Source organism: Echinops telfairi, unplaced genomic scaffold (genome assembly GCF_000313985.2).
Source record: "Echinops telfairi isolate 266 unplaced genomic scaffold, ASM31398v2 ScPeMD7_70;HRSCAF=299, whole genome shotgun sequence".
Classification (NCBI taxonomy): domain Eukaryota; kingdom Metazoa; phylum Chordata; class Mammalia; order Afrosoricida; family Tenrecidae; genus Echinops; species Echinops telfairi.
In genome coordinates, this window is record NW_022103968.1 from 32,165,335 (window position 1) to 32,193,167 (window position 27,833).

General features: G+C 41.0%; 1 protein-coding gene across 1 annotated transcript in view; it reads left to right on the top strand.

Annotated features, from left to right (window-relative positions):
* Positions 1-5,100: 5,100 nt before the first annotated feature.
* TM9SF3 (transmembrane 9 superfamily member 3) overlaps positions 5,101-27,833 on the top strand; it is a 47,141-nt gene continuing 24,408 nt past the window's right edge. Inside the window, exons 1-6 of the mRNA XM_004701037.3 lie at positions 5,101-5,291; positions 14,977-15,099; positions 19,590-19,750; positions 20,811-20,888; positions 25,341-25,472; positions 26,198-26,364. Of these exons, the coding sequence (XP_004701094.1) occupies positions 5,126-5,291; positions 14,977-15,099; positions 19,590-19,750; positions 20,811-20,888; positions 25,341-25,472; positions 26,198-26,364 (827 nt within the window). The 5' untranslated portion in view covers positions 5,101-5,125. The remainder of the gene's footprint in view (positions 5,292-14,976; positions 15,100-19,589; positions 19,751-20,810; positions 20,889-25,340; positions 25,473-26,197; positions 26,365-27,833) is intronic.

A 27,833-nucleotide genomic window follows, 5' to 3' on the forward strand; every position in this document is an offset into this window, starting at 1 on the left:
TGGGGCATTATAGATTGGGGGAAGGATGTAACAATAGGTGAAGCTGACAAGGACAGGAAGACTATGTTCTAAGCTGGAGTGAATGGCTCAGAAGTTGAATGTTAACAAGGAAACTGTTTTGAGAGTCGGGAGAAAGATGGGGCCAATAGATGAATACGGGGAGCCTCCATTTGTCTTCTCCTATTTGGTCACTTTCTACAAGGGGGGTTGATGTGCTGATGGAAGGAATTCCTGCCACCCTTGGGGCTCTCCTGATCCCCTGCTGTGCTTTCCTGCCTTCCCCACCTGTCTTCTTGTTAAAATGTAGCTACTTCATAAAACACTTTTCTCAGGATTTGTGATTGGCCTACGCTTCCCTAAAGAGCACATTTTAAGAGAGAACTGCTTGGTGCAAATTCCTTGGTTGCTGCTTACTAGCTGGAGAGTTTGGCTGGTGAACCAGAGGCAGGCATTTCAGGAGATAAGGCATGAGTCTGAGTCTTTTGCTTTGTTTTAGGATTTCCTGCACTGTTTTGAAAGTGAGTTAGACAGCCTTTCACCTAAGGGTTTCTAAGTACTAGTAAATTGGTGGAAGGAAGACTCTTTAAAAAAAAATCATTTTATTGGGGGCTCTTACAGCTCTTATCACAATCCATGCACCCATCCATTGTGTCAAGCACTTTTGTGCATATGTTGCCATCATAATTTTCAAAACATTTTCTTTCTGCTTGAGCCCTTGGTATCAGCTCATTTCCCCGCTCCCAAACCTTTGATAATTTATTAATTTTAAAAAAACAACATTTTATTGGGGGCTTGTACAACTCATCACAATCCATACATAATTTTTTTTCATGTCTTAACACTGACCACTGTCTCCCTCGACTCACTTTTCTGTTGTCCATCCCCCTGGTAGGGGGTTATATGTAGATCATTGTGATCAGTTTTCCCTTTGTCTCCCACTTTCCCCTTACCCTCCTGGTATCGCTACTCTCATTGTTGGTCCTGAGGTGTTTATCTGTCCTGGATTCCCTGTGTTTCCAGCTCTTGTACATGCTCTGATCTAGCTGGATTTGTAAGGTATAATTGAGCTCATGATAGTGGGTGGGGAGGAAGCATTAAAGAACTACAGGAAAGTTGTATATTTCATCGGTGCTATACTGCACCCTGACTGGCTCATCTCTTCCTGTGGCTCTTCTGTAAGGGGGTGTCCGATTGTCTGCAGATAGGCTTTGGGTCTCCACTCTGCCCTCCCCCTCATTCACATGATACGATTTTTGGTTCTGGGTCTTTGATGCCTGATACCTTATCCCATTGACACCTCATGATCACACAGGCTGGTGTGCTTCTTTCATATGGGTTTATTTGCTTCTGCTAGATGGCTACTTGTTTATCTTCAAGCTTTTAAGATCTCAGATACTATAGCTTTTGATGGCTGGGCACCATCAGCTTTCTTCACTATATTTGCTTATGCACCCATTTTGCCTTCAGTTTTCATGTCGGGAAGGTGAGCATCACAGAATGCCGGGTTATTAGAACAAAGTGTTCTTGCATTGAGGGAGTACTTGAGTGGAGGCCCAATGTCCATCTGCTACCTTAATACTTAAATAAATATATGTAAATAGATCTATTTCTTTATTATTATGTACATACCTAAATTTAGACCTCTGTAAATGTCCTTTGACTCCTAGTTCTTTCCTCTAGTTCTGAAGGAAGACTTAACTGGCACGCTCTTCCCTTAGTTTCCCAGCTCTACTCAAAGGCTTTGTCAGCATTTTTAGGGAAATAGATATATTTTTATAACACTCGCTTTAAGCCATCCTTTTTGGCCTTCTCTAATTTCAAGATAATTTAAAATATATTCTCTCTCATAAGGAAGAACTCTTGTTGACCTTGTTTGGTGGGGTGACTGTTCTCAAGGATAAGCAAAGACTCTGATGAAAAGTGAACATTTTAAGTGTTGCTCTGTTTAGGGCTCAAGCCCTTATATTTGGCCTGGTCTGCATTAGAGTGATTTAAAAGAGACACTATCATTGCTTCAGTCTTCACCCTGAACTCTGTGTGTGTGTGTGTTTCGAATGATTACTTCAGTACTATTTCAGAAGATGACCCTTGTCGTCACCGTCCCGCCCTGTTGAAGAATGCTTCAAGCTACTCACTTCAGATTGTGTGACTTAGCCCACATTGTGACCCTGAACTTTTGTCTGTTTCAGCTGCTAACTGCAAGGTCAGCATTTCACAAGCATCTGACATTCCATGGGAGAAAGACAGCTTTCTCTTCCTGTAAAAGCTGGAGTCTTGGAAACCATCATTGGCAGTTGGGCCCAGACCTATAGGTTGCTATGAGTTGACATTCACTCGATGCAATGAGATGGTTTTAGCATATACAAAAGTGTCCTATTTGAATAAGCATTCTTGTTCACATTTTGGTCTGTTTTTAAAGGGATATACCGTATATACTTCGAGTATAAGTCAAGCTTTTCCAGCCCATTTTTAATGCAGTTTTTGTGGTAAAATTAGGTGCCTCGGCTGATAGTTGGGTTGGCTTATACTTGAGTATGTGCTGTATATATTAGACTTACAAAAGATAAATTTTTGTGCTCATTTTCCTGAGTTACAAATAGAGCATTTCTGTAGCCTCTGTCAACAGGATTAATGGCAAAATCTCCATTCATAGGCCCTTTTCTTCAATGTTCCAATTTTCTCTAAATGCATTTTGTTACTTCCCTGTCTGATTTTTTGCTACTAGTATGGTTGCAGTCAGCTCACAAGCTTCAAACGTCTTTTGCTAGGTGGCCAATAAACGCCATTAGTATTTATTTGTTGTGCTGTCATTGATTAAATACCTCATAGTGAGTCAGTGCATTACATTGTACAGAGAGCCTTCTGCTTAGGAAGGAATGGTGATCAGGTTTTCCTGCTGATACCAACTCCGGACTGTTCGGAGTGGCTGGTTTAGAGGACCAAGGAGCCCTGGATGTGCTGCGGGGTAGGCATTGGACTGCTACCATGAAGGTCGGCAGTTCCAATCCACTCAAGGTGAAAGATGGGGCTTTTCTGCTCCAGTGAAGATTTACAGCCTTGGAAACCCTATTTTAGGGTCACTATGAATCGGAATTTGCTCAATGGCAGTGGGCTGAGGGTTGGGTTTAGAGCACTGGTTTGAGAATTCTGAGACTGTGCATAAATTAAGCAGAAAGGAATGCTGTGATTGATGAAGCCAGCGCTCTAACTGGCCAAGAATAGTTATAAATGGGTTTATGGGGGTAGGTCCTTCAGACCTTTGATTTATACCTTCATAGAGGAAGATTGTCTGGTTGGCTTTTCTGAATAGATACATGATGATGATGCTCTTACTTGGTTGTTCATCAAGCAGAATTCACCCTGCCTTTATTTGCCATAATAGCCCTTTATCACCTTAATAGTAAGACTTCTTTCTTAATTGTTACTCATTTACCTCTCTGCTGCCATTTCTTGTTTCTTGATGTGTTGTATTTTTTTCTGCCCCCACTTAATGAGAGGGAAGGACCGCCTTTCTACTCCCGTGAAGAGTTACAGTCTCAAAACCTTCATGCCAGTGAATAGAGTAGTCGTAGATATCCTTCACACTCAGTACTGGTTTGGTACATGGTCTCTTACATATTTGAAAAATGAGATACTTTATTAATTCCTTGTTGATCTAGATAATATCTTATATAAGGGGGCTTCAAAAAGTTTGTGAAAAAATTACATTATCCTTCATTCCATTTTTCCATGAGCCTTTTGAAGCCTCTTGTATGTATGAACATTGGGGCAGTTATTATGTTTGAAGATGAAGTGACTGGGTCTAAGTCCTAGGGTGCTGGTGACATGAATCAGTAGGCAGAGGAGGGCATGTTTTAGAGAAGGCCAGACAAGTCAGCTTTTCGTCCTCTGCAACACTGTGGTGCCTTAGGGTTTGGGTCTTAGTGCCTCCAAGAATGGTAACACTATTAGAAAAGCAAAGTTGGATGGGGAGAAACATTTGAGTGGGATTGATTTGTGGTTTGGAGTTTCAATTGTAAATGTATATTGATTAGTTGAGGATGGAAAGAAGGACGTGCGTGGTAAGATAGTTTTTTCTTTGCATTCTCCACATTACCTTATGATTATCTGTTGAATGCCCATCTTCTCATGTCTGCTCAGAGCAGATTCCTCACGACAAAACTGGTTCATAGTAGGCACTCAGTAAATTCAATTAATTAACTGACTTCTGTACTCTTACTTGACTTGAACTTATACTATGCTATTTTATTTTATATTGCTAATTAGGAAAATTAGTTTACCCAGCTACTTAGTTTTCATGGAATCATTGAAACATTAAACTTAAGGGGATTTGAGAAATGCTGGCAGATCCCCCACCTGGACGGTGGAGGGGTGAAGGCACCACCCACAGCCCCTGGGTCATGTTCCAGATCCAGTTATGTAGTAGTCACCCTTGGGTAAAAACACAATTTATTCCAAAATATGCATATGATACATGCCCTTCAGTCTGATGAGGGGAAGGTAGGAGGTTGGTTTGAATGGACTGGAGGTTTTCCTACCGGCTTTTCTCTGATTTGATTACTTCTCTCTTGTTCAATTCTTTGACCAGGGCTGTCCCAGAGATCAGAAAGGAGATGAAATTTTATCATTTTCCTTTTTGTTTGGCAATATTGGCTTACTGGATGTTTAAAATGAGTTCTGGTTAATCTATTGATTTTACTTCCTTGTTTCTTGTCCATATTAGCATGATGAATCATGTTGGGTCTAGATATACTTTATTTGATAGTGTAAACATTAAATTTTAAACATCCGCTTATGGGTGTATTGCGCGTTGTTTAAACACTAACGTCTACAAATCTTTTTTATCAGTTGGGAAAGATGAATCTTCCAGAGGCTACAGTTATGGAATATAATTTTAAAATGTACCAGGTTTCATTTTTGATATGTGAACTTTGATCACTAGATTAAAGTAAGCCTCTAATATTTTATTTCATAGCTTCCCAAACAGATAGTGTATCCACTTTTGTTTAGAGCAACTAAGGAGTGTCTTCATTTGAATTAGGCTTTTGTGTGACTTATTTTTCTAACCTATCCTTATTTACTTCTTTTGTTGCAGTATCAAGATAAAGAGGAAGTTGTCTTATGGATGAATACTGTTGGGCCCTACCATAATCGACAAGAGACATACAAGTACTTTTCGCTGCCCTTCTGTGTAGGGTCAAAAAAAAGTATTAGTCATTATCATGAAACTCTGGGAGAAGCACTTCAAGGTGTTGAATTGGAGTTTAGTGGTCTGGATATTAAATTCAAAGGTAAGTAAATCTAATAGTCCTAACAATTAAATAGATTATAGGACCTGGGTTTCTCATCTTCAACCCTACTGGCATCTGGAGCTGGGTGATGTTTGGGTGTAGGGGTTGTCTGCCCGGGCTCTTCCTATGAGAAATCAGTAGTTCCCCTCCCAAGGTGTGGCACCAAAAATGTCTTCAGACACTGCTGATGGCTCACAGTGAGAAACACTGCTCTAGATGCTACCCCCAAAAACAAACACACCTTTAAGTCATGAGTTAAGTATAGTGGGGTCAGAAATGATTATTGGCAACTATCAAATTTATATTGAGTAAATGTAAAACAATAAATAATTGTTAATATAATTATACCTCTATACCACATGTTTTTTTCTAGTAAACCCTCTGCACTTGGGTATGCATGACTCAGTACAGCCCATGTGGATTCTTAGTGAAGTGATTTCTGGAAGTGCAAGGCTATAGTGGAGCCCTGGTGGTGTAATGGTTAATCTGTTGGGCTACTACCTGCAAGATCAGCAGTTCAAAACCACCAGCCACTGTGAGGGAGAAAGATGAGGCGTTCTACCCAGCGACAGTCTCATAACCCCCAGGGGCAGTTCTGTTGTCCCCTACAGGCTCACTTTGGTTGAAATGGTTAGAGTGGCAGTGGGTTTGGGTCTTCTCAGAAGGCTGTAACGGTTGTGTGGATATTAAAAAATTTTGTATTGAACCTCAATTTCAAATTATACCATTGGCCCAGCATATGTGGTGTTTTCTTAATATACCTTCCTAATACTTGTAGCATGTTGGGGTTTCAAATTTTAAGCAAAGATGTGTTAGACTGGAGAAAAAAATTCTATTTATCTTTTTATTATGCAAGTACCTGATTTATCGGGTTCTTTGAATGTGTTTGTACTTTGCTCGCCCTCTTTGAAGTTTTCCAGGGAGAGCGTTTCCTGCACAGGCATTTTCACGGCGAGCAGAAGCGAGCAGAAGCGGGAGTAGTTTGCATTTCTGGGGGATCTCTGATTAGGTATCTTGGCTTGAATAGAGCCTAGATTTCATAATCAGGAGCTTTGAATTTTAATCTTTACTGTATTGACTTTAGTAAAATCATTTACTACATTTTTTACTTGATTGTCTCCATGAATAAGGTGACTAGTGAGTGACTCCTGGTATTTTTAGCACGTTGGGGGAGGGAGTATGACACAAGATATTTAAAAGGTAAAGTAGCTTTAACTTTGATTTAGTTCAGTGTTTTTCTTATTTTTAGAATTTTTGTTGATGAGAATAGCTGTAAACATTTGTAATCTACCCTTCTCTATATTTCTTGGAGATTAATTATAAAATTAATTTCTAAATCTAAACCACAGAGGCCTGGCCTATAATTTTATGAATCATTATAAATATGCCGGGAGGTTATATTTTATGCAATCAAGTAATTGAAATACTTGATCACAAATAAGGAAAATACTTTAGAATATGTGTTGTTTGAGAACCTCAGTACTGCTTTTGTTCACTTAATTTACTCTTCTCCTTATCTGGTACCTATTCTCAGTTTTTGAATTTTAGAGACAGAGAGAGAGAGAAGAGGCAAGGACCCAGAGTCCTTTGCTATTAGGGACCCTGCCATCAGTGTTTGAAATCCTCACTCTGATTTCCTCAACAGGTGACTCCTGCTTTCTTAACCCTTTGTTCTTCAGCAATTCTTGCAGAAGTTGGAAACACAGATGCTGCTAAATCTAATAGTCCAGAAGAAATTTAAGTGAAGTTCACGTTCTCTTCCCCCTCCACTGTAGTCCCTCTTATTCACCAGGGTCAACCATCAAACTGGTCATGCTTTGAAAAAAGTCTTTGAGGAGGTGTCCTGGTTGTTACTTATAGGAACATAGAATTTCTAAGGTTAAATTCAGCTGAGGGCCAGAGATGCAGTGAGATACCCAAGGTTTAAACAGTATAGGAATGTAATAATGAGAGTAAACGCAAGAGCATTCTGCCTCCACGTGAACTGTGGACGTTTAGAAATGTGTATATTGTTGGTCCTTCATTCCTTAAGTGTTTACTTTTGCAAGTTTTTCTGAAGGCATATTTGGCTAAGAAACATTTTAGAAATACTGTGAAATAATAAAAATAACTGTATACACTTGTACATATACTTTTTTTAATCTAGTAAATTCTGTCAGGTTAATGGGATTGTGATTGTCTTGTTACATGAGAGTCATAAGTAGACTGTTTTAGGGAACTAATGATCATCGGGTGGCACAGTGGGTTATACTGTGGGGGACTGGCAACCACAGGTCCGTGTTCAAAGCCAATAAAGATTTACAGCCTCAGAAACCCACAGGGACAGTTTCAGTCCAGCTGGTAGGGTTGCTATGGGTCAAAGTCAACTCAGTGGCAGTGAGATTGTTGTTGTTTTTTAAGAATAATCATCTGAATTTAATGTAGGATGCCTCTCACTTAACATTTTACGTACAGCTTTCTTTTTTCGCTCAAATAGCAAAATGCTAAATTGACACCATTTAGAGGAAATACATTAAAGAGGGCAGAACAACCGAAGTCCTCATCAGATGAGTAAATACATAACATAGAATAGTACTCATCCCTAAAGAGAAATGACATTCTGATAGAGGTTTCCTCTGATGTGAATGAGCCCTGACAGTATTATAGTGTGAACGTTGAAACATACAACTTTCCTCTAGTTCTTAAATGCTTCCTCCCCCCCACTATCATGATCCCAGTTCTACCTTACAAATCTGACTAGACCAGAGGATGTACACTGGTCAGATAGGAACTGGAAACATAGGGAATCCAGGACAGATGATCCCTTCAGGACCAGTGGTGAGAGGTGAATACCAGGAGGGTGGAGGGAAGGTGGGGTAGAAAGGGGGAACTGATTACAAGGATCTACATATCACTCCCTCCTCCCTGGGGGACGGACAACAGAAAAGTGGGTGGAAGGGAGATATGGCAGATGGTGTAAGACATGGCAAAAATAATAATTTATAAATTATCAAGAGTTCGTGAGGGAGGGGGCAGGGAGAGAGGGCAAAAAAATGAGCTTATACCAAGGGCTCAAGTAGAAAGCAAATGTCTTGAGAATGATAATGACTACAAATGTGCTTGACACAGTGGATGGTTGTATGGATTGTGATAAGAGTTGTACGAGCCCCCAATAAGATGATTAAAAATATAACACTGGGAAAGAAGTCAGGCACAAAAGGACAAGCAGTGTACGATGTCACTGTGTGCAGTGTCTGGACTGGGCAATGCAGGGACGAAAGTTGTCAGCAGTTCCGGGCTGAGGGAGGGACGAGGGGAGTCGCTGCTCAGAGTGCTGTATGTCTGCTTGGGGTCATGGAAACCTTTTGGAAATAGAAAGGGGCTTCGGAAAGTTTGTGGAAAACCGAATGAAAAGGCCAGCGAATCTTCCCACACATTTTGCAAAGCCCCATAGTTCGTGGTGATGTTTGTACTGCATGGGGATGTAATTCCTGTCATTGAATTGTACACGTAGAAATGGTCCACATGGTAATGTTTCTTACATGTATACTTTACCACAGTGAATTTAAAAGGAAAGGTGGGCATGGGTTGGGGTAGAGGGGAAGAACTGATACCAAAGGCTCAATAGAACGTAAATGTCTAGAAAAGAATGAAGGCAACATATGTACAGACATGCCTGATTCCATTGATGTCTGGATTGTGATAAGAGTTGTACGAGCCCCTAATAAAATGATTTAAAAACAAATAAAAGGAAAGGTCAGCAAAACAGGAGCAGATTTAAATGAAGTGCCTTTTTACCCGGCCTGAGTCACTGTCGAATAGAGGCCGTCTCCCGGAACCTTGCCCAGCCCAGCGAGAAGAGCACTGTGCTTTCGGGGCCGAGAGAATTGCTGCCCCAGCTCTGGCTTGGCCTACCTGCGTTTCGAGGGCAAATTAGTTAGCTTTTCTGAGTTTCAGTTCCCTCACCTGTGAAGTGTAGCAGATAATAGCCACGTGCCAAACTCCTCATTAGGTAAAAGGAGAACATGTACCAAATACATGGTTTTCATTCCCGAAGCCGTCATTGTTATGAATACCGGTAGCATACTGTAGGCTTGTACTTCCAACTTGATTTTGTGTTAGCAATTTGGAAATGTTAGATTAGTTTATTGAGTATAGGCTTTGGTTTATCCCCAACCTGTTATACTAGCCTGTTGGTTCTCTGGGGCGTAACTTTCTAGCTCTCGGCCTCTGGCTGTTGCAACTGTGGTGGTGGAGTGGGGCTAGCTGCTGTTAAGTTGGCCCCTGACTCAGGGCAGCCCCTCATACAGTAGCGCCAAGTGCTGTCGGTCCTGTGCCATTGTCTGATTGCTTGTAGATTGTCCTGTTGTGATCCATAGAGATGTCATCGGCTGAGATTTTAGGGCTGTATCACCAGGTCTTTCTCTTCCTGTTTTCATTTTTTTTATATTATTTTTGGCCACTTTTCAACCAGATTGTTTTAGACCAAATAATTTGAATCCTAAATTTGTCAATCTTAAATTTGCCTCACTTAAGTTTGACAGCTCTGCTTAAACCTGTTAAGCATCATAGCAATACTCAAGTTTCCAGCGACAGCCAGTGTACTGGGCGGGAATTGAACCTAGCTCTGCATGGAAGGTGGTGAGGCTTTTACCATTAAACCACCAATGCCCCAGTTAAGACATGTTGCTAGATGCCGTCAGCTTGGTTCTGACTCATACTGACCCTGGATAGAATAGAACCAAGCACGCCTGGTCCTTGCCATCCTCGTAATCTGCCCTATATTTGAACGCATCGGTGCAGCTTCTGTTATTCCATCTAGTTGAAGGGCTTCCACCTTTTTTTTACTGACCGTCTGCTTTACCCTGCAGGATGTTTTTCTCCAGGGACTGGTCCTTCCTGCTCCTATTAAACGGTCTAGCCCTCCTTGTTCTTGTGATAGTTGGTTGTCTGGGTGATCATTGTATATGATCTGGAGTAGTAATTCTCGGCCAGAGTTGGACACCACTTGCTCATTGCCTTCATTTACGAATTTCGGTGCAGTTTATTCAAGAACCCCCTGCTGGAAAGTGACAGCATGAGAATTCTAACCTAGGCAGTTGAGCTCCCGGGTTGAACCATTAGGCAAAATTTCCCTCCAGGTATGTGTCTCAGTAGTGTAGGTCCAAATGTCAAAGGGTGGGGAGGTGACACAATGCTGTTCACATCCTTGACTTTGAGCCTCTCTGGTATACGTTCTCTAGCAGAAAATACCTCTGGCCTACTGCAGGGGAGGGGTCTGAGGGTATTCATCTGGCTGTGGGATGGAATGAGGAGGTACCAGAGCACCTAACCTCCATGTACAGATTTTCATCATCCTTGAATCTACCCTCCGCCTTTCTAGGCCCTTGATGCTTTCAGTCCTCTTTGTCTTTTGGGAAATCCTTCCTCTTCCTACAGCTATTCCGCCTCTGTGTTTGCGCTGCTCTTGTACTCGTTGGCCATCGTCCATTTCTTTTCCATTTTCCAAAATTGTGTTGGAATCTTTGGTCCACTCTCTCTTTTGTCCTTGTAAGTTTACAGTCGTGTTATTCTGTACTGACATTGTAGTGGGGTTTCAGGAGATGGAAGAGGCGTGCTTGTATTGCTGATCTGCTTTGTCTAATATAGCAAGCTTGGGAACTTGATATATTTTGTCTGGCTTCCACTAAATTGTTTTAGGCAGACCAGATAATTTGAATCCTAAATTTGCCAATTGTTGGCATTAGCCATTCCTTAAACCTGTGCTAATTGCCAATAAAATTCGTTAAGCATAGGCTTTTCATGAGCCCTGTTCAAACCATTATAATGCTGTCCTCTAAATTATATATTTTCTCTCCAAATTGTATGCAAGTACTTTTTAAGTTTTAATAGTACTTAGTGTTCACTGCGTAAACTTTAATTGTACTTTTTTCCTTTACATTTTTTGAGCTTATCCTCAATATCAATTATTCTTTAAAACTACAACTATATTGTAATCTATAACTGTGTACTATAGTTTCTCTAATTTGTATACTGTAATTTCCTCTCGTTTCCTGGGGATGAAATGATCTGATTCTCTTGTCTTTTGTTTGTGCCACCAGAAAGACAGTGCATTTGACCATCCTCGCACACAAGGTGATACATTTCTGAATCTTTCATCAGGATAGATTCCAGGTGTAGGCTTATTAAATCACAGGCTATAAACATTTTAATGGCAGTTTTTGATATATGCTGTCAAATAAACATCTAAAACAACCTGTGAAGCTATATTGCCAGTCTGATTGGTCAGTTAATCAGTAACTCTGTATCTGTAATTGTTCAATTAAATGAGTGCCTGTCTTTTTTCCTAGTGTATGTTTTAATTCATTTGGCAGTGACTGAGTGCCTTCCTGTACAGCAAAGCTGTGATAGGCTCCGGTTCTACAGAATTCCACTGGAAACTCTGGATTTAGGGGTCACGAACCCTCTTGAACCAGACACTTCATTTTATGTGTATGTGCATTTTGTGGGGGAACAGAGACATCGTTCTCCTCAGACCCTTAAAGGGATACGTGGACCAAGGAGACATAAGAACACTGCATGTAGGGGCACATCTGTCCTTACGACAGCTCTGGGGAGGAGGTAGCATGGATGTTATCTCTGGTGGGCAGATGAGCTTCAATGGCTTGATTTGATTCCCCTGGCTGGCATCAGATAGAGTCAGGGCTTCTGTTTGATTCGGTGTGAATTTGCCCACGGTGATTTCATGCGAGACTTTGCCAAGGATTGCGAGTGTGAGGTGGAGTAGATTGCCGAGTCTGCTCTGCTCTGTCCGGAGAGCAGTGCTGCTGCATGCAGTCGGACACCCAGGCTCCCGGATTGTCTGTGATGTCTGTATTCCACTCTCACGCCTAGCAAAGGAAGTCCGCTAGAATGTGACCCTCCACGCCCATTTTCCAGCCTGCCAGTGATGACAGGCTTTTGCTTTGAGTATAGCAATTCTTTTCTAGATTTCCCATCACCGAATGCTAATCTTTAAGGCAGTGGTTCTCAACCTTCCTAAGGCTGCGGCCCTTTCATACAGTTCCTCATGCTGTGGTGACCACCCCCCTCCACCGTAAAGTTATTTTCATTGCTACTTCATAACTGTAATGCTACTGTTATGAATTGGGCGACCCTGAGATAGTGTCGTTCCACCCCCAAAAGGGTCACGGTCCACAGGTTGAGAACCATTGCTTTAAGGCCTCTGTCAATCCCCCAAGATTCTGTGCTTAAAAGTTTAATTTGTTTATATTGACATTTTCTCCTGTAGGTTGTGCGCGCACACAGCAAACGCAGAGCTCACACACTGATAAATAGAGGTGTGCATTTGCTAAATAACCTAGTGACTGCCACTGCTAAGTAAACCCTGCTCTTAGAAATTTGTGTTGTGCCTGCTTTGTGCAGGCATGGCTCACAGTCAAAAGGAGGCAATTAGTTAAGGACAGCTCTCAAGACCTGGGGGTCTTTTCTGAAGGACTAAAGGTAAAAGAAGGAGCCCTGGGGGTGCTGTTGGGTAATTGTTGGACTGCTAACTGCCAGGTTGGCAGTTCACACCCACCAGTGGCTCCTCTGGAGAAGGATGAAGCACTCTACTCCCACAGAATGGTTTGCAGCCTCAGAAATTCTGCATAAGAGTCAGGATTGAAGAAGCCCTGTGAGAGCATGAGGTGTATGGGGGCAGGGCCGGCTCTGTGGAGAGGAGGGAGTCTTAGGCGGAGGGGCAGAGGAGCTGTTAGGATGGACACTTCAGGTAGAGGTGACCGCCTGGGCAGAGAAGTCTCGGGAAGGCCAAGTGAATGGGAATGGCAGACGGTTGAGTTTGGCTGGAGGGTTGGGTGGTCAGAGAGAGGGTTGAAGTAAAGTCAGACTTAGAGGCATCACTAACCCTTTATAAGCTTTAAATGTCTGAATGTCTACAGCTGAACCCCATACATAAGACCGCTGAATTGTCATGGCCATTATCAGTGAATTTCAGTTTATGCTCTCCCGTAATAGTGAGAAATGCAGTGGCTGTGTGGAGGTAGCAGTGAGATCTCCCCAGCGGCCGTTTCTTGCCTGCAAGCAGCGACCTTCCTTTGGTGCCACGTCCTCTGTAGCTGTCTGCTGCCCCTCTGCTCAGACTCCTTAGGCCCACGGGGGTCTCCTGCTGCCAGTTTGCCCAACCTCTGCTGAGTTGCCACCCGTCTCATCCCTAACCACCCTCCTCCCTCCAATGCTCAGCCTCAGTTTTCACCAAAATCCTTAATGCCTTGCTGCCTTGAAGGGCCTTGGTGGAAAGAAATAGACCTGGGAGCCATTATTGGAGGCCTAGTAATTGTCTTCTTCCACTTTGTGGGGGACAGTGAGTTATTCCTTAGCCCTGTTCCTTGGAATTTCATTGTTTCCAGCCATCATTGCTAGTGTAGTTTTGGGATATTCACTCTAGGCTGAGTATTAATAAAGAGAAATCAGTTCTGTTGAGGGCAGGAGATAATCTTTTTGTAAACAGTTTTGTTGGCTTGTAATTCACATCCCATATTCACATAACAGTTCAATCTGCTGGTGATATTTTGAATTAGAACTCAGATGACCATTTCTTGTAGAAATGGTCATACAGGTACCAATAAAATTCATACTGTATGGATTCAGCTTATGAATTCAGAATTTTCACGAACATTTAAGGGGGTGAACATTAGTTTAATATAGTGCAGGAGAACTTGAAAACACACAGCTGTGCTTGCTTTTTTTGGTTGTGTTAGTTCGATGTGTTTGCAGGTTTGGCTCTGTTTGTGGTAGAAATGAATGAGCACAGGCACGTTTTGGAAACACTAAGTATGCTCGTTGGAGATCGTCTGCGCTGTCCTGTGGTAGCAGTAGTTTTGCAAGCAGTCAAGAATGGGAGTGACTCATCTCTAGGGGACTTCTGAATAATTTGTAAACACTGATCCCGCTGGGTAGAGTTACTTTTTAAGCTTACTTAATGGTGAATATTCTCTGGTCTCTTTTTAGACTCTGTGGCCTACAGAAACTGGGTTTACCAAGAATGTTAAGATGAAGCTTTGTCCCAGCAACCTTACATCTAGAGACTGTTATCTCCAGGGCAGGATATGACAAAATAAACAATTTATAAATTATCAAGGGCTCATGGAGGGGGGAGTGGGGAGGGAGGGGAAAAATGAGGACCTAATGTCAGGGGTTTAAATGGAGAGAAAATGTTTTGAGAAACGATGTACAAATACGCTTTACACAATTGATGTGTGTATGGATTGGGATAACAGTTGTATGAGCCCCTAATAAAATGGTTAAAACAAAAAAAAAAAAGAAAGAAGCTGTTATCTCCATTAGAATCACCTTTTGGTGCTTCTGTATATTTTAAATGGCAATTTTATGTGTTTTCAGTTTTCTAATTTTAGTTTAAAAATAAAATTACCTTTTAAAGGTACTTCGTAAACCTGTGTAATTTTCTGGATGTAAGAGATTTCTTCAAAGTTGATAATAAAAATGATTTAAATGATTTTATTATGAAAAACTTAAAAACCAAAACCAAAAATTAAAAAAATGTATGCTGAAGCTTTGCGTATCTCTTCCAACCCAGGTTCTACTATCACGAATAGAAATTTTAACTTCAGGAAACACTGGCTTCTTGTGTTATTTTACCTGCATTGATTTTGTAAGTGGGCTAATTTGCAGTTTTCCTTTTATGCAGATGATGTGATGCCAGCCACTTACTGTGAAATTGACTTAGATAAAGAAAAGAGAGATGCATTTGTATATGCGATAAAAAATCACTACTGGTACCAGATGTATATAGATGACTTACCAATATGGGGTAAGTATTGTGTACCACACTTGAAGTTTGGGAACATTTGAATAATAAGATTTATGTGATGACTCTGCTCAGGTTTTGGTGCACTGGGTCAGTAAATGTGTTTTACTGTGTTCCACAGAATGAGTACAATAACAATTGTATGGCCTCTGCCCTGTTTCTTAGGTCACTAAATTTCACATGAAAGTGCCCACCCCCCCAAAAAAAAACATTCCCCAATATAATGGGCATATATAATATACATAAATTTCCTGATTGAAGGGCTCTACAGTGCTTGGAATGATTTGAAACTTCCTCTCCAACATGTTTCTGTGATAGAATGTCTTTTATAAAGATAATAAATATTTGAGTGACTTGTTTTGCCTCATTCCTGTTATTTTCCAAAATTGTGTATATTTTAATTTTTTTATGTTTTAGTTCTTATCTGTTTTAAGATATAGATTAGGGTACAGTTACTACAAGTTCATACATACATAGTCCAAAAAGCATGTTGTGTTGGACTTGATTAGATTATTTTAAACGCAAAGCACCCCAGTGACAGAGTCACCCTACTTGATGACATTTTCTCATAAGCGTCCTTACCACCACCACTGTGGGGAGGTGGGGGCTGTGGACATTCCCTCGCATTATTTTATAAGAGAGCATTTATTAAAGTCTTAATTGGGATAAGAATAAGACAGACATTATCCAGTTGAGGAAGGCCATTAGTATGAGGTGATAATGGTGACCAAGAGTTTGCTGATAATACAGAGCTTTAAAAAGGCCATGAGAGTCAAGGAAAACGGTCACAAATGCACAATTGGTATTAGATCAGTACATCATAGTTAGTGGTAGAGTTGCCAGATCAAGAGTGGGACCCTGATTGGGATATGCATGTTGTGATAGACAGAGGAGCTTACAAGATCTGTCTAGGGGCCACCCCCAAGGCAGTGAGGGCATGATTCATGACTTTGCCAACCTTGTATGGTGATCTCCATCAAGGACACACCCAGGCAGCCCCGTAAGGGACACTGCCCTCCCTCAGCTGGTTAGGTGGATGAAGGTAATGGCTTTTCAGTGCACTCTGTTTAAGGGCAACACTGCTCAATCTCTGATCAATCTTCAGAGGGAATTCAGCGGAGGCTTAATCCACATGGAGACTCCGCAAATGGATTTTGGGCTTTTACTGCCATTCATAGCCTTCTGCACACCTAGTGCTCAGAATTTAAGCTCTAATACTGTTCCCTCCTACAGTCTTGGATTTTATTATTTACAGTCCTTGGATCACCCAGGCTGGTGTACTCCTTTTCTGTGTGGATTTAGGTGTCACTTCACTTAGATGGCTGCTTGTTTTAAGATACTCCTTTAAGTCCCCTGACACTGTTCTTTCTGATAGCTGGGCACCATCTAATTTCTTCACCATATGTTGCTGTAGCACCCATATCTTAAGTGATCACTTCATGAGGGCAAGTATGGAGCAGGGCCATATCATAAGAACGAATTATTCCTAGATTAAAGCTTACTATTAAGTTCAAGCTCAAAACCTGTTCATCTGTGGACAGTTTATTCATGCCCCTGGGCCACTTTAGTGGCATTATTAACAGCTTCTTGAGAGATAGTGTAAGTAGCTTTCATGGGACTTTTGGTCATTCTAGTAATAGTATCAATATAGCCAATAGTATATTTTAAAATACTATTGAGATAAAAATACATATATAGGAAAAATTTTTAGACTAAAATGTATAGAATGTTCATTTACATAGATTAAAAAACATGACTGAGCCCTGTTTAGAAAAAATCATGAGGGTTAGGCCCAAGGTATAAGTTCAATAGTGGTCATTAATTATGGCAAAACTATGAACATTTCCTCTTATATGAAATTTATATTTCTTTTAGTTTTTAAAATGGTTAGCTGATATTGTTAATGAGTTGCACATTATGAAAGACTAAACCTGTAAGATATGAGTTCAGTGTTATTCTAAGATGAAATTCACAAGAAAGTTCATTTCAAGAGATAATTGTATGCATCGCTGCTTTTGTGTGTCATGTTAATGAGGTATAAATAGTGAGCCTTTCATAGAAATGACCCCAATTAGTATTATGTTAACAGAGACATTGCTATGATCAGCTATGAGAATAGCAGGGAAATGTAGACTAAATGTTCCCTGTCGACTTCTGAGCTGTATTTCAGGAGACCCCAGTAATGTGCACTTGCTCCTTTCTAAGTAAGAAACAGGTGGAGGCCTTTGAGGAGCGAGACGTCCTCTCTCTTCTTTTCCATTGTTAAGGCATCACTGTCGCAGCAGTGCTAGGTTTTTTTTTTAAGGCATCACTGTAGCAGCAGTGCTTAACTGTGTTTCCTGTCATAAAGCAAATCTTTTCAGGCACTTGATTCTAGGACCCTGCCATCATTTGGGAGCCTTCCTGGGTATTGTCAAATGTCGGCATCACGAGGGATTTCCTGCCAGGAAAAAATTGTCTTAAGTTTTCTTGGGGTAAAGTTTTCAGATCTTAAAGGGCCCTAAAAGATAGCTTCCTATTAGATATAATAGTATCCCCATCCCCAAAGTCTGGTTTCCAGAGAGGTAGGTAAATAAACCTTAAGGAAATTATTAGAAGGATTTAATTATTCCTGTATAATCCCCAACAAGACAAACTGCTTCTTTAATTTCTGCCACTTAAAAAAATCTTTTGGTTAAAAAGCACGTATCCTTAATACGAAGTAATACATTTCCCGTAACACTTTAGTGAGATTCATTAACCCTCAAATGAAGGCCCTGCTGAGTAACTTTCAGAGCCTGTTGGGAAGCGCAGAGGCTTCAGTGAGGACATCGGGCAAAGACTGATGGTGTTGGGGGCAGAAGATGTGCGTCCTTTCCTACCACCTAATGCCCTCTCAGTTTTACTTCGGATATTTTCCTGCCAATTTCACAAATCATGATCAAATAAGAATTTAAAAAAAATCATTTTATTAGGTGCTCTTACAACTCTTATCACAATCCATACACACATCAATTGTGTAAAGTGCATTTGTACATTCATTGCCCTCATCATTCTGAAAACATTTCCTCTCCACTTAAGCCCCCGGCATTAGGTCCTCATTTTTTCCTTCCCTCCTCACTCCCCCCTCCCTCATGAGCCCTTGATAATTTATAAATTATTATTTTGTCATATCTTGCCCTGTCCGACGTCTCCCTTCACCCACTTTTCTGTTGTCCATCCCCCAGGGAGGAGGTCACATATAGTTCCTTGTAATCGGTTCCCTCTTTCCTACCCATTCTCCCTCTACCCTCCCAGTATTGGCACTCACACCACCGGTCCTATAGGGATCATCCGCCCTGGATTCCCTGTATTTCTAGTTCCTATGTGTACCAGTGTACATCCCCTGGTCTAGCCAGACCTGCAAGGTAGAATTCGTGTCATGATAGTGGGAGCGGGGAGGAAACATTTAGGAACTAGAGGAAAGTTGTATTTTTCATCATTGCTACATCGCACCCTGACTGGCTCGTCTCCTCCCCGAGACCCCTCTGCAAGGGGATCTCCAGTGGCCTACTAATGGGCTTTGGGTCTCCACTCCGCACTCCCCCCATCATTCACTATAGTAAGATTTTTTTGTTCTGATGATGCCTTATACCTGATCCCTTCGACACCTCGTGATTGCATAGGCTGGTGTGCTTCTTCCATGTGGGCTTTGTTGCTTCTTAGCTTGATGGCCGTTTGATTACCTTCAAGCCTTTAAGACCCCAGACGCTATACTTTTGGATGGACACCATCAGCTTTCTTCGCCACATTTGCTTATGCACCCATTTGCCTTCAGTGATCCGTTCGTTCGCCACCTCATGATCACACAGACTGATATGTTCTTCCATGTGGGCTTTGTTGCTTCTGAGCTAGATGGCCGCTTGTTTACCTTCAAGCTCAAAATAAGAATTAAAATTTTTTTTCTTGTTACTTTTTCTTTTCATCTCTTCTTTCATGCAGGTGACTTTCCAGGGACCGATCTAAGATTTGAGGTACAAGACGGAAGCATTTTAAGTTTTGGTAGCATTGTATATGTCTATGTGGAGTTTAGCCGCAAAGGGTATATCATAAGAGATGACTCTGGGGAGCTTGGTTTTTATTTTAGTTTGACATTATTTGCTGAGTTACCCAACTAGATGGAGATCTAGCACTTCCCCGAGACTTTAAGATATTAAAGCGTATGCACATGTAAGGTGACAACTGTTCCAATGAAGGGGATTCTGTTGCAAGAGCATAAGCTCTGAGGACCAAATTAGGGATCGAGGATGCTGAGCCTCTAATCACTTTTTCATCATGGTCTGGACGTGGTGTGTGCGCTTGCCGAGTAGTGTAGTTGGGAGCAGCACACGCCTCAGCTCATGACTTGTTCTCACCATGAAGAATAATGGTACTATTGAGCTCTTTATTTTTAAAAAAATGGAAAACTTGGAGCATCCAGGCTATTTTAAGTATTAAATGGTACTACCTTGTATGAAGTGTCATTTCTTTTATAGGTATTGTTGGTGAAGCAGATGAAAATGGAGAAGATTACTATCTTTGGACCTACAAAAAACTTGAAATAGGTTTTAATGGAAATCGAATTGTTGATGTCAATCTGACGAGTGAAGGAAAGGTGAAACTGGTTCCAAATACCAAAATCCAGATGTCATATTCAGTAAGTGACAAAGTAATTTGTAAAGGGCACCTCTGGATCTTATTATCAACACTTAAATGTGTATGTTAGATAGTAAATGAAAGTGTAGACTGAAAAGGGATCTAACAGAGTATTATTAAAACTATTTCCTCAGTATATTTAAGTGAGCCTCCTAAGATCCGGGAGATTTACTGAAGCCTGTAGTACTAGATACCAATTATATATTTGCGGAAGCTACTATTTGCTATAGCAGAATTCGTCATGAAAACTGGCCTGTTAGCTAACCAAGCCTTCTGTTGTAAGGGTCACATTTTCAGATTGTAGTATTTTCTGTGTACTTTCTACTGTGACAGGTAAAGCAGATGCTATGTCAAACCTCTCCAGGTGGGTATAGTTTACCATGTTTTGCTCTATATTTTTTTGAAATAATATATTACCGCAGTGTGAGAGTTTGTCAGAGGCCTCCGGCCCAACACCGTTAATTCTGTACCACTTGGATTAGTAGGTATAGAAAGGAAAGAGACAGCCAATGTGGGTAGCCTCTCTCGTTGTCAGCTTTCTTGAGAATTGAAATCTATTGTAGGAGTTGATTTTAATGATCTTTTAAGCTTTGTGCATTCCATACCCCATTCAAATAACATGTATAAATGAACTTACAAAAAATTGTAATAAAGTTAATACAGCCAAAAGGTAGAGATGAAAAGATTCTTCGTTGCATTGTCTTGAGTACCTGTGACATAAGCACACGTTGACTTAATTCTTATGTTTATCAGGTCAGTGTGGAAGTCAGCACTAGTTTAAACAGAAATTAAGTAAAGTCGTGTGAGGGAGCTGCTGAAGGTTCATGATAAAATGGAATGAAAATGGAATTTTCCCACTCTTTTGAAGCCCTGTTAGAAGTTTGATAAATAATAAAATTGGTTAGTTTTAAATATTTCTAAATGTTGGGGTTTTAAGAAAATGAAATATGTGAATTAAATGAAGGTCTGCAGAGCAGATCATAACTTTTAAAGATCTGTCTAAATTTTGTTGGAAGTTTGGTCATCAGATTATGAATTTGAAGCATTTTTGTTTTTCCTAGGTCAAATGGAAAAGGTCAGATGTTAAATTTGAAGATCGATTTGACAAATACCTTGATCCATCTTTTTTTCAACACAGGGTAGGTAAATAGTTTGTGTATCTTAAGATATTCAATATGTGCGCCAGTCCGTTCACCACCTGCCATATGCTAATGGACACATATTTCAAATATGTAGCTAATGGTGACTTCAGACATGCGCTCAGGGTCATAAATGTACTAGGGACATATGTAGGAGCAGTCAAACGCTCTCTCCTTCACACGTGTGGCTTAGACTAGTTAAGGGCTGATGCAAGGAGAAATACAGCACACTGGAAGCTGGAGTTCTGTTAAAACTGATGAGAAGGGTAGGAAAATGTGGCTTGCCTCTTTGGTCAAGTGGCTTCTTGAAACTGAAACTCGATAGACTTAAGCCCCTCAGACAGTGTGGGATGACTGCAGTGTCCCTACATGGACACCGTCCCTTGTACACTCGATGGTGTGGTGAACCAGAGCAGGGAGAATGCGTCCTTTGGGAAGCAGCGAGTAAAGGGAGAGAGTTTTGCTAGTGGAGCCCCTTCCACTCAGAAAGGGACATCAAGAGCAGAAAGAAGTGCTCCCGTCCTTTAACCAATAGATGGAAGAGCCGCAGCAGGGACATTGCTGCTGCTCTTAGACAGGTAACTTTGCTTCTTTGCGACAAAAAGCAAACTTTGTTTTGGTGAGTCTCCAAGAATGGAGCTCCAAAGCATGTAGGCCATAAAGGGATGTGAATATATTCTGCTGAATCTGATTCTCCTTTGCCTCTTCTATGATTCGATCCTTTTCTGCTGGATTTCTAAAGCTTGCTTAGCACATAATTTTGAGATGGCCCATACATTTTAGTGGTCTCAGATGTGTATCTTTGCTGGTGGGTTCTCCTTAGATTACATCACTACTTCTAGTCTTCCCTAGGGTCCTAGGATTGCAATAAACAACCTTCAAAATCAGTCTACTTGGGTTTCAGCCCCTAGCACTGGACCCAGAGTTCTCAAGCAGGCAGCTCTCGGATGAGCGGCACTAGGGGGTGCTGAAGTGTAGCAGACAGTAGAAGGAGTTACCCTGGGTGACATTTGGTTCTGTATCATTTTTAAGAACAGCTTCTCCTGGTATTTCAAAATCATGTAGCATTTTTGAATAAGTGAATATTGTAAAATACCAAATTATTAGTAGTTCACCATGATACTATTGATTTAAAGTTTAAATTTTGGATAGTTGTTTGTCTTTAATTAGAAAAAAAAATCATATAACTTTGAGCATTTTAGGACTGCCTTTCTCCTTCCTAATTAATACTGTATTAAATGTGCGTTCTCTCTAAAAATTTGATAAAGGACTAAACGAAGATATGAACCCACTGCTAACTAACTGATTCCAGTTCATATATAGGAAATCCCTCTGTGGGATTTTCAAGATTGTAAATCTTTATGGGCATGAACAGCTTAATTTTGCTTCTGCAGAGCTGCTGGTGGGTTTAAATCATGAAACTTGCAATTACTACCTATTTATCCCACATGCCACCACGGTTCCTTAAAAGATAGGAACATATTAGTCATAGTTCTTTTTTTCTTTTTTTTCTCCAGTGACCTTTTCTGGGTTATTAATTTTCAAGGGCAGGTGCAAAATCTAATCCTTGAGAAAGCTTACTTGTATATACTGCTTTTATAAATCTTGACTGATACTTTTAGGATCGCCTTAAATTTCTATAATGTATTTGCAAAAACTTCAAAATTTAATACATTCTCTGTTTCCTTTATAATTTCAGTAAATGCTCAATTAAAAAATTGTTAGGTGAAGGAAGGAACGATCGTATAAAGAGGCAGAGGCAGGTGGCTGTCTCCTGGTTTTTAGTAAGAGCTATGTAGTGTTTGCCCCTTGCTCGACAGATCTGGGACTGCGCTCCACTTTAGTGCATAGACACAGCACATGAGCCCATGTTAAAATTTGTCCAAGCCGAACAGGGCAGCATAGCCTTATGTTGAGCAGAGGGACATTTAAGACTTGGAATTGTAGACGAGGGGTTTGCTAGAAGAGAGGCTGTTTTAAAAAGTGGGTAGAATTTACAGAAGTGAGCCAGAGTAGAGCTTTTAAAGAAGCAGCTAGGACAAAGGGACAGAGGTAGAGTAAATAACCAAGGGCGATAGGCACGATTGGAATGTAGGAGACACTAGAAAAAATGCTGGCAAGTAGGATGAGGTGGTAGATTTCGGGGATCCAGGCGAGTGGAGAGAGCAGATTTGATGTAAGAGGACCAGTGAGTTTTCACGGCAAGTATTAGGTCCTGATTGAGCATGCTGCTTCAGCAATGTTTGTTTGAGAACATTACGGCTAGAGCGGCAGGAAAGGGCGAGAGGCCATCAGTGCCTTCTAGGTGTGCGGTGTCAGCATGGGAACAGAAAGAGAGGCAGAGAGAGGTACAAGAGATGTTTTGAAGAAAAATAAAGGCTTAGTAATTATTACCTATAAAAGATTAAAGAGCAGGAATCACCAGAGAAAATGCTAATTAAAGCCGAATGTAAGTATCTTTAGAAGAAATAAGAGAATTAGGAGTGTGTGTTGTACATGGCAGGGAAGATAGGATTTACGGTAGGGCAGGCAGAGTTTGAAATTCCAGAAAGACATTTGAGTGGAAATTATAGTAAGCAAAAGTCTGAAACATGAGAGAAAAAGAGGGTGGGGGTGGAGGCACCTCATACCATCATTGGAATGCTGGTTAAAAGTTCAAAGAACTAAAAGAAATCACAGCAGCTTACCAAGACTGAAGCTTTTGGAAAAGCCCGTGAGGGGGTGGGGAGAGCAGAGGTGGAAGATGACGAAAGAGATGCAGCCCAGCCAGTAAAGCCAATGATGTCCTGTCGGGAGGGGCAGTCAAATGTCGCAGAGTACTGAATTAGTTTAGGAGTTCATGGCAGGCTTCTGAGAGAAATTACATGGGGCAAGAGTGATACTGCACTGAACTTAGATGTAAGTGAGAGGGGACAGGTGGAATATGAGTTCTCCCTTGATATGAAAAGTATTGGGACTGAAAGAGGGGAGGGGAGAAGATGGGGAAAATGAAGCGTCAGTAGATGAAACACCAACTTTAAAAGATAGTGGTAATGATGGCAGTAACTTCTAAATTTTATTTAGAGTTTATGATGTACCAGGTACTGTGCTGTATATGCACTTCCTTTATCTTCAAAACAACCCCAGGAAGTAGGACCATTATAGATAGGACCTTTGGAAGTTCCTGATGCTGAGAAAGGTAGAGATTTGGGGGTATAAGAACGAGAGGAAAAGAAGTAACTTGAGGATTTAATGAGAAATAGAAAGATTGATTTCAAAGGGGAAGCCACTTGTTTACCAGGACGAGAGAGGCTGATGGGAGAAATGGGAAAGGTGTGGCTGGCTAGGAGCAGACAGACAGGATCATCTGCAAGTGCAGGCGAGTGAAAGGATAGGACCCAGATCTTGAAGAGCCTCTAGACCAGTGGTTTTCAACCTGTGGGTCACGCCCCCTTTCACAGGTATCGCCCAATTCATAGCAGTAGTAAACTGACAGTGATGAAGAAGCAACGAAGATAATTTTTTGGCTGGGGGGTTATCCCAACATGAGGAGCTGTATTAAAGGGTCGCAGCGTGAGGAAGGTGGAGCACCACGTCTGGAGGGGGCATTTTGGAGTTATCTTTAAGGAGCTTTTGGGAATGAAAAATGAACAAAGACATTAGTGGGCAGTGTCACAGACCTAGTTCAAGTCAGGAAGATGCACTGAGTTCAAGACTTGGGAGATTCAATATTACGTTGTGATTATGAACTAGAATCGACATACTTTTACAGCTGGTGTGTGGACAAGTGAGAGCTGGAGCTTCAGAAGCACTGCAGAGCTGGGGAGGGCCCTGGGAGTCACATGGACCACGAGTAGCTAATACGGAAAGGAGTGAATAGTGATGGTGGCAGGATGATGGAAAGGAGGCGCTGAAAGCACGTGCAGCAAGTCATTCAGGGAGGTGGCGTAGGTCTGTCCATGGCAGCAGCCCGCTATGATAGGATGGCCCTGATATTTGAAAGAGGTGTACAGGTTGTTGTGGATTGTCTGCTGCTCTGTGCCAGGCACCATGCCATGCTTTGTGTGCATTTGACCTCACAAACAATGGAGTAAGTAGTTCCTCCATTTTCCAGGGAGAACACTGAGACCCGATAGCTGCAAGTTGAGATCAGGTAGCAGAGCCGAAGTAAAACCCAGGCCTCCCTGGCTCCAAAGCTCACGCTGAGTCGTATATGCCTCAGGGCCAACCTGTGTTTTGAGAATATATGTAGTAAACGCGATTCTGTTCTCAGTGAATCCGAAGCTTACTGTAGAGTAAGGCAGCCCCTCTGCCTGGGGACTGTTCACCCTGTTAGTCTTTTGGTTTGGATTTTTTTAGTAAAACATCATAAAAGACTTTCTTGTACATTAGCCTTGCAGTTGCCATCCTAAATCCGCTTAATTTTGTGACTCTTGCTTTAGCTTGCTAACATTTTATTATTTGTTATTTTAGATTCATTGGTTTTCAATTTTCAACTCCTTCATGATGGTGATCTTCTTGGTGGGCTTAGTTTCAATGATTTTAATGAGAACGTTACGAAAAGATTATGCCCGGTACAGTAAAGAAGAAGAAATGGATGACATGGTGAGCAATTATTTACATTCTATTTATATTTTTAAAAATTGTCATTCTGTTGGGAAACAGAATGGACCAATCTTGACATACCAATGTGGATTGTAAAGCATCAGAACGATGGGTAAAACATGTGGTGTTTCGCAACATAGCGGAGCAGGAGTCTCCCTGAAAGAGAGCCCTGAAGGGACAGTGTTGGTGATACTTAGCTAGGGTGCGAAGTAAATATTGAGTCCTTTTTTCAAACGCCATCAACAGTTAAATGTAAACATTCAATTTGGATTATTTCCCCCATGTTTCTTAGATTCTGAGATAGGGTATTTCTGCATTATGAAAGGCATCTAGTACTGGTATCACTACTTTTCTGGTCAGAGGAGTTACAATCATGATGTAAGTGGTGAGAAGCAGTGATGCCTGAAAGTGGGGTTAGGAAGCCCCCACCCCTCAAAAATTTTTTTTTTAAGAGAAAATTCTCCCGCTCTATTTCTTCTTGCTCTCGGCCCTGTTTTCTTTCCGGTCTCTGAAATTCTTAGGCACTGTAAACCAGGAGCCACCTTCCCGATCCTTAGTAAATATCACGATGCATATTTTAAATTTGAAATGTTTCTTGTTAATTGAAATACAGGAAAAAATCAAGGGGAGGGAACTTATAATTGTTGTTGTAATTTTTCGGCTGTCTACATTTTATTCTGAATTTGGTTCTGACTGATTGTCTTCTTTGTTGCCTGCCTCTGTAGGATAGAGACCTGGGAGATGAGTATGGATGGAAGCAGGTGCATGGCGATGTATTTAGACCATCAAGTCACCCGCTGATCTTTTCCTCTCTCATTGGTTCTGGGTGCCAGATTTTTGCGGTGTCTCTCATTGTTATTATTGTTGCAATGATAGAAGATTTGTACACAGAGTAAGTGCTTGTTTTAAATTTATTACTTTTTTCCTTTGCTTATTTTTGAAGACCTTTGCTCTTCAATCATAATTAAGTTTGTGTTGATTTCAATTACCTTAGAATTTAAATAGCATGGATATCATTACGTCTCATAAATAATGGACAATAATTCTTGGCTATAATTATGTTGATCTGTTATATGCTACAGGTTACTGGTGGTTTGGGTTGATTAGGAAGGTTGCATTCCATTTGAGGAATGGCAGAGGTTACCCGCATTCCGGAGCTATTCAACAGTGAATGGGCACTGCTTTGTTTGTTTTGGAAAGCTTCAAGTTGAATTAGGTGTCCATACGAAGTACAAGGGTTGAACAGTTCCTGAACCAGTACTTCACATTAACCTCCCAAAGTAGGAGACTGTCCAGAGTCGAAGGAAAACAAAAAATCCAAGACATCGTTTTTTAAAAGTGAAAGTGGCAGAAAGTCACAGGAAGTTCGAAAATTAACTGGATGATTACGGGGAAACATCCTGAGCTAATGAACTTCTCTACGTGGTTTCGGGGTGCATTTTGTTTTTCCTTTGCAGGCAAACTCATTTTCCAGAAATCCTTCATGTGAAGTGTCTGTGATGATAAGAAAACGTAATGCATTTTTTAAGGCCCCACCCAGCTGAGTGGTCCTTCTAGGCACAGAGCTGTGACCTCTGGGAGAGCAGAGACATTGAACCCAGGTGACACCGGCACTGTAGATGCCACCTCATGAATCCTCAATTCAAAAGACACGCTTTTCTTCCAGTCATTTTAGTTCATAGTGCATTCTTCCCTAAATATGCACGGCATTTGGTAGATAAACAGTAAACTCTTGTTGGAAAAAATGCCTCTTTAATTTTATATTAAATAACCAGCTGTCCACAAAATTGCCTTCCACCACTAGACAATTGATTCCTTGAGAGCACAGACTATGTTTTATGTATTTAGAATTCGCTAAGTTTTGCACAGGAAAGATACTCGACCAGCGCTTGGTGGACCACACGGAGTATATATCGGAGGACAAAGCTAGTTCTCTGTCGTGTGTATTCTGTTCATTTGTTTTTCACATATAATCATTATCACTGTGTATACCGCCCAAGTATTAAAATGCCAGTCCAAATTGATAACCATCACAGTTCTGGTGAATAATTTCTTGTAAGGTATATTTAGGATTAACTAGATCCGCAATATAAGAAAAACCTTTCAAGTCTGCCAAGAAATAGTGTTTTACATTAAATAGTGGCTTAAATTCACCCCGACCAAAATCACTGACAGTACTGTCAGAGGCTTAGGAGAGTGTAACCGCTCCTCGAATCCACGTTTTGCCTTGTTCCATCCCAACATGCTAGTGTCACAGTGTAGGCAGCTCTTTTTTAAATGCAGAAGCGCCTCTACTTAACAAGTGTTCAGTTTATAAACTCGGTTAAAAAACTCGGTTCTCTAATAGGTGGAATTCACAGG